Raw genomic sequence first — 7,500 nt, forward strand, 5'->3', positions numbered from 1 at the left:
AGAAGGCCAATAGGAAGGATAGAAGGATGTAGGGGACCAATCCCGCGATGGCAGAATGGGGGATGAGCAGGAGAGACAGCCAATCAGGGCTCTGCGAGGTGCTGTTCCAGAGTTCAGCCGACAGAGATAGGTTGGTCGTGAGGGAAGTGAGCGGGGTCGCGTTACTCATCAGGTCATGTGACATGGTCAGGTTAGTTGTGATTGATTGGGATGCACCCAGGAAGATGCGTGTGGCACCATAGCTGCCCCAGAGAGCTGCATAGCCAATGAAGGCGGTGCCACTCAGGTGGTCGTATTTACGGAACGACAGGAGGCCGGCAATCAGCTGACACACTCCACCTATCAGGATGAGATGAACACCTGAAACACAACACAATGATGTTGAACACCTGAAACACAACACAATAAGAACAGGGAACAGAGTAGGGTTAGTCATTGTGAACAGGGAACAGAGTAGGGTTAGTCATTGTGAACAGGGAACAGAGTAGGGTTAGTCATTGTGAACAGGGAAAAGAGTAGGGTTAGTCATTGTGAACAGGGAAAAGAGTAGGGTTAGTCATTGTGAACAGGGAACAGAGTAGGGTTAGTCATTGTGAACAGGGAAAAGAGTAGGGTTAGTCATTGTGAACAGGAAAAGAGTAGGGTTAGTCATTGTGAACAGAGAAAAGAGTAGGGTTAGTCATTGTGAACAGGGGAAAGAGTAGGGTTAGTCATTGTGAACAGGGAAAAGAGTAGGGTTAGTCATTGTGAACAGGGAAAAGAGTAGGGTTAGTCATTGTGAACAGGGAAAAGAGTAGGGTTAGTCATTGTGAACAGGGAAAAGAGTAGGGTTAGTCATTGTGAACAGGGAAAAGAGTAGGGTTAGTCATTGTGAACAGGGAAAAGAGTAGGGTTAGTCATTGTGAACAGGGAAAAGAGTAGGGTTAGTCATTGTGAACAGGGAACAGAGTAGGGTTAGTCATTGTGAACAGGGAACAGAGTAGGGTTAGTCATTGTGAACAGGGAAAAGAGTAGGGTTAGTCATTGTGAACAGGGAAAAGAGTAGGGTTAGTCATTGTGAACAGGGAAAAGAGTAGGGTTAGTCATTGTGAACAGGGAAAAGAGTAGGGTTAGTCATTGTGAACAGGGAAAAGAGTAGGGTTAGTCATTGTGAAAGCGATCGTGATGGATGGATTGATTAGCGTACCTGCCAGAATGTTCTCCACCCCCTGGGCAGATACTCCGGTTCGAGCTGTGTTGAAGTTCTGCAGTAGAACCAGGAACGCACTGATCCCATTGGCCAACATACCCAACACCCCCGGCTCCCCATAAAAACTGGCGGGAAAACCATCCAAGGTTGCCATGGCGCAGTGGTTTAGCTACAGCTGTAAAACAACAGAGAAGATCCTAATATCATGTCACCATGAGAGAGACAACTGGAAAATGAAGAAAGAGTGAGAGAGACGGCTGAATGATGAAAATAGACGTTATTCAGTAGGCTTTTATTCCAGCCTTAGGTCAAATGTTTAACCCCAAGGTTGTAGACTGAGCCCCCCTTGGCTCCCTCTCTCCTATGGGGAACCTGGTCAAAAGTAGTGCACTACAGTATATAGGGAGGAGGGGTCATTTAGGATGCAGCCTAGCTGGTGTGGTTGGCTTGTCTGTCTGTCAACACACTCCTCCAACCCAGGGCTGAGACTAGCTAAGCCTTCCTCTAGCTATACTCTTAAACCTAATATTAGCTCTTTTCTATATCCTGTGGAATGGAAGGAAAGTATAAATGTGTTTCTGGTATAAATGTGTTTTGGATAATAAACCTGAAGATATATTTGGAGAGCTGCTGATATCACCGAGCCAGGCCATCATGAAGGACACATCCTCGACAGAGGGGCGTTAGACAGACAGACAGACAGACAGACAGACAGACAGACAGACAGACAGACAGACAGACAGACAGATATTCTTCATGTTAACTGATCCTATCTCAGCAGTCCTAGTCTGACAGACTTCCTGGATACGAAGCAGGCCAGATTTATCTCAATACTTCATGTTATTTATCAGTGAACATAAAGATCACAGCTCCCTCTAGATGGAACATAGCAAACTACACTTATTATGAGAAAACATTTAGGAATTATTACAGAATATCTGTTAGACTGTCATACTGTATATCTGTTAGACTGTCATACTGTATATCTGTTAGACTGTCATACTGTATATCTGTTAGACTGTCATACTGTATATCTGTTAGACTGTCATACTGTATATCTGTTAGACTGTCATACTGTATATCTGTTAGACTGTCATACTGTATATCTGTTAGACTGTCATACTGTATATCTGTTAGACTGTCATACTGTATATCTGTTAGACTGTCATACTGTATATCTGTTAGACTGTCATACTGTATATCTGCTAGACTGTCATACTGTATATCTGTTAGACTGTCATACTGTATATCTGTTAGACTGTCATACTGTATATCTGTTAGACTGTCATACTGTATATCTGTTAGACTGTCATACTGTATATCTGCTAGACTGTCATACTGTATATCTGTTAGACTGTCATACTGTATATCTGTTAGACTGACATACTGTATATCTGTTAGACTGTCAAACATCAAGTATATTATTAAGTTGAGGACTGTTTTTAGTTTACTAGAGGTCTTCTACTAATATCAGACCTCTCTCTCTCTCTCTCACTCTCTCTCACTCACACTCTCTCACACTCTCTCTCACACTCTCTCCACTCTCTACTCTGCTCTCCTGTCCTCATCTCTCTCTCCCTCTCTCTCTCTCTCTCTCTCTCACACTCTACTCTGCTATCCTCATCTCTCTCTCTCTCTCTCACTCTCTCTCACTCACACTCGCTCTCACTCTACTCTCCACTCTCCACTCCCCACTCTGCTCTCCTGTCCTCATCTCTCTCTCTCACCATTTTACCATTTCTCCACTGAGTCTCTGCTAACTTGTCAGACAACTTCTCCACGGTGCTAAAAGCTGTTTTTAACTTTCTTTAACATTCATATTTACATCAAATACATGTTATTTCTAATCGTGCCATGAATGTTTTAATATAATATATTGTTTGATCTGAAACTAGCCTATACAGTGCATTTACAGAGGGAAGAGATGGACAGATTATTCAGTGACAAGTAAGACAGAGTTTTTACCTGGCGGTGGACAAGATGGTGATAATGATGATTGTCAGGCTGAGAGAGAGAAGAGGTGATGCTGGGACGGAGAGAGAGAAGAGGTGATGCTGGGACGGAGAGAGAGAAAGGCTGTTAATCTGATGCTCCGGAGGAATGTTGATGTTTATCACCAGAAATATCCTGTCTTCAGGGTGGGAGGAGTTTCTGGAGTTCCCCTGGTCCCACCTTTGAGTGGTGACATCATACCTTACCTAAGAAGTCAATTACTTCCTTCTGATGATGATGAGGAGGAGGAAAAATCTCAGGTTGTGATTGGAGTAGAGGTGGTGTTCTGGAAGTTCCTGCCCCTCTCCCTGTTGTCTATCAGTTTAGACCTTTTGTCCATTCTGCAGTATATAAGACAGGCAGAGCTCACCTGAGAGACAACCTGCATCCTCCCTACCGACGCTACATCATCCACCCATCCATTGATCCCACGCCGACAAAGAAGAGAGAGGAGAAACAAAGAGAAGAGATCAAAAACAGACAGACAGACATGCTCTCCAAAGTACAGGTAAGACTCAGTCATGTGGTCAATATGGTCACCAGGCATAACCTACAGTATATGAGACTTATATTAAATTATTTAGTTTGAAATGTATAGGTCTCTTTCTCTTCAACTGCCTCATTGTGTTAGAGACCTAGAAACCTGTCTGTACATTAGTAGAGGTTATAGGTTAGAGACCTATAAACCTGTCAGTACACTAGTAGAGGTTAGAGACCTATAAACCTGTCAGTACACTAGTAGAGGTTAGAGGTTAGAGACCTAGGAACCTGCCAGTACACTAGTAGAGGTTAGAGGTTAGAGACCTAGAAACCTGTCTGTACACTAGTAGAGGTTAGAGGTTAGAGACCTATAAACCTGTCTGTACATTAGTAGAGGTTACAGGTTAGAGACCTAGAAACCTGTCAATACATTAGTAGAGGTTAGAGGTTAGAGACCTAGAAACCTGTCTGTACATTAGTAGAGGTTAGAGGTTAGAGACCTAGAAACCTGCCAGTACATTAGTAGAGGTTAGAGGTTAGAGACCTATAAACCTGTCTGTACATTAGTAGAGGTTAGAGGTTAGAGACCGAGGAACCTGTCTGTACATTAGTAGAGGTTAGAGGTTAGAGACCTAGACACCTGCCAATACATTAGTAGAGGTTAGAGGTTAGAAACCTAGAAACCTGCCAATACATTAGTAGAGGTTAGAGGTTAGAGACCTAGAAACCTGTCTGTGGCATGTTGAGCTTTAACCATGTTGTGTTGCTACCATGTTGTGTTGCTTCCATGTTGTGTTGCTTCCATGTTGTGTTGCTTCCATGTTGTGTTGCTACCATGTTGTGTTGCTACCATGTTGTGTTGCTTCCATGTTGTGCTGATACAATGTTGCTCTGCTACCATGTTGTGCTGCTACCATGTTGTGTTGCTACCATGTTGTGTTGCTACCATGTTGTGTTGCTACCATGTTGTGTTGCTTCCATGTTGTGTTGCTACCATGTTGTGTTGCTACCATGTTGTGTTGCTTCCATGTTGTGTTGCTACCATGTTGTGTTGCTACCATGTTGTGTTCCTACCATGTTGTGTTGCTTCCATGTTGCTCTGCTACCATGTTGTGTTGCTACCATGTTGTGTTGCTTCCATGTTGTGCTGCTACCATGGTGCTCTGCTACCATGTTGTGTTGCTTCCATGTTGTGCTGCTACCATGTTGTGTTGCTACCATGTTGTACTGCTACCATGTTGTGTTGCTTCCATATTGTGCTTCACTGCTACCTTTACCATGTTAAGCTGTTGTGCTTCTGCCATGTTGTGTTACTACCATGTGCTTCTGCCATGTTGTGTTACTACCATGTGCTTCTGCCATGTTGTGTTACTACCATGTGCTTCTGCCATGTTGTGTTACTACCATGTGCTTCTGCCATGTTGTGTTACTACCATGTGCTTCTGCCATGTTGTGTTACTACCATGTGCTTCTGCCATGTTGTGCTACTACCATGTGCTTCTGCCATGTTGTGTTACTACCATGTGCTTCTGCCATGTTGTGTTACTACCATGTGCTTCTGCCATGTTGTGTTACTACCATGTGCTTCTGCCATGTTGTGTTACTACCATGTGCTTCTGCCATGTTGTGCTGCTACGATGTTGTGTTGATTCCATGTTTCGGTTGCTACCATGTTGTGCTGTTGTTCTGCTACCATGCTGTGTTGCTTCCATGTTGTGTTGCTTCCATGTTGCGCTGCTACCATTTTGTGTTGCTACCATGTTGTGATGCTACTATGTTGTGTTGCTACCATGTTGTGTTGCTTCCATGTTGCATTTCTACCATGTTGCTCTGATACCATGTTGTTCTGCTGCCATGTTGTGTTGCTACCATGTGGTGATGCTACTATGTTGTGTTGCTACCATGTTGTGTTGCTACCATGTTGTGATGCTACTATGTTGTGTTGCTTCCATGTTGCATTTCTACCATGTTGTGCTGCTACCATGTTGAGCTGCTCCCATGTTGTTCTGCTGCCATGTTATGCTGCTACCATGTTGTGCTGTTGTTCTGCTACCATGTTGAGCTGCTCCCATGTTGTGCTGCTACCATGTTGTGCTGGTACCATGTTGAGCTGCTCCCATGTTGTGCTGCTACCATGTTGCACTGCTACCATGTTGTGTTGCTACCATGTTTCGTGCTGATATGTTGCTCTAGTGCCATGTTTCTGGCTCAGTATCTGGCAGAGTATTGTTAACCTCTGGCTCAGTATCTGGCATAGTATTGTTACCCTCTGGCTCAGTATCTGGCAGAGTATTGTTACCCTCTGGCTCAGTATCTGGCAGAGTATTGTTACCCTCTGGCTCAGTATCTGGCATAGTATTGTTACCCTCTGGCTCAGTATCTGGCAGAGTATTGTTACCCTCTGGCTCAGTATCTGGCAGAGTATTGTTACCCTCTGGCTCAGTATCTGGCATAGTATTGTAACCTCTGGCTCAGTATCTGGCATAGTATTGTTAACCTCTGGCTCAGTATCTGGCAGAGTATTGTAACCCTCTGGCTCAGTATCTGGCATAGTATTGTTACCCTCTGGCTCAGTATCTGGCAGAGTATTGTTACCCTCTGGCTCAGTATCTGGCAGAGTATTGTAACCCTCTGGCTCAGTATCTGGCATAGTATTGTTACCCTCTGGCTCAGTATCTGGCAGAGTATTGTTACCCTCTGGCTCAGTATCTGGCAGAGTATTGTTACCCTCTGGCTCAGTATCTGGCAGAGTATTGTTACCCTCTGGCTCAGTATCTGGCAGAGTATTGTTACCCTCTGGCTCAGTATCTGGCATAGTATTGTTACCCTCTGGCTCAGTATCTGGCAGAGTATTGTTAACCTCTGGCTCAGTATCTGGTGGCATAGTATTGTTACCCTCTGGCTCAGTATCTGGCAGAGTATTGTTACCCTCTGGCTCAGTATCTGGCAGAGTATTGTTACCATCTGGCTCAGTATGTGGCAGAGTATTGTTACCATCTGGCTCAGTATCTGGCAGAGTATTGTTACCCTCTGGCTCAGTATCTGGCAGAGTATTGTTACCCTCTGGCTCAGTATCTGGCAGAGTATTGTTACCCTCTGGCTCAGTATCTGGCAGAGTATTGTTACCCTCTGGCTCAGTATCTGGCAGAGTATTGTTACCCTCTGGCTCAGTATCTGGCAGAGTATTGTTACCCAATGGCTCAGTATCTGGCAGAGTATTGTTAACCTCTGGCTCAGTATCTGGCATAGTATTGTTACCCTCTGGCTCAGTATCTGGCATAGTATTGTTAACCTCTGGCTCAGTATCTGGCATAGTATTGTTAACCTCTGGCTCAGTATCTGGCAGAGTATTGTTACCCTCTGGCTCAGTATCTGGCAGAGTATTGTTAACCTCTGGCTCAGTATCTGGCAGAGTATTGTTACCCTCTGGCTCAGTATCTGGCAGAGTATTGTAACCCTCTGGCTCAGTATCTGGCAGAGTATTGTTACCCTCTGGCTCAGTATCTGGCAGAGTATTGTAACCCTCTGGCTCAGTATCTGGCAGAGTATTGTAACCCTCTGGCTCAGTATCTGGCATAGTATTGTTAACCTCTGGCTCAGTATCTGGCAGAGTATTGTTACCCTCTGGCTCAGTATCTGGCAGAGTATTGTAACCCTCTGGCTCAGTATCTGGCAGAGTATTGTAACCCTCTGGCTCAGTATCTGGCAGAGTATTGTAACCCTCTGGCTCAGTATCTGGCAGAGTATTGTTACCCTCTGGCTCAGTATCTGGCAGAGTATTGTAACCCTCTGGCTCAGTATCTGGCATAGTATTGTTACCCTCTGGCTCAGTATCTGGC

The 7,500-nt window shown here is 44.5% G+C and overlaps 1 protein-coding gene and 1 pseudogene across 1 annotated transcript in view; one reads left to right on the forward strand and one right to left on the reverse strand.

Moving 5' to 3' along the window:
• LOC127913811 (uncharacterized) overlaps nt 1-3,283 on the reverse strand; it is a 3,994-nt gene extending 711 nt beyond the window's left edge. The window contains exons 1-3 of the mRNA XM_052487222.1: nt 3,155-3,283; nt 1,187-1,364; nt 1-360 (exon numbers count right to left, since the gene is read on the reverse strand). The exon at nt 1-360 is cut by the window's left edge and continues 711 nt beyond it. Of these exons, the coding sequence (XP_052343182.1) occupies nt 1-360; nt 1,187-1,343 (517 nt within the window). The 5' untranslated portion in view covers nt 1,344-1,364; nt 3,155-3,283. The remainder of the gene's footprint in view (nt 361-1,186; nt 1,365-3,154) is intronic.
• A 257-nt stretch (nt 3,284-3,540) lies between these two features.
• Nucleotides 3,541-7,500, forward strand: part of LOC118383211 (cis-aconitate decarboxylase-like) — a 12,618-nt pseudogene continuing 8,658 nt past the window's right edge.

Source organism: Oncorhynchus keta, chromosome 30 (assembly GCF_023373465.1).
Source record: "Oncorhynchus keta strain PuntledgeMale-10-30-2019 chromosome 30, Oket_V2, whole genome shotgun sequence".
Taxonomy (NCBI): Eukaryota; Metazoa; Chordata; class Actinopteri; order Salmoniformes; family Salmonidae; genus Oncorhynchus; species Oncorhynchus keta.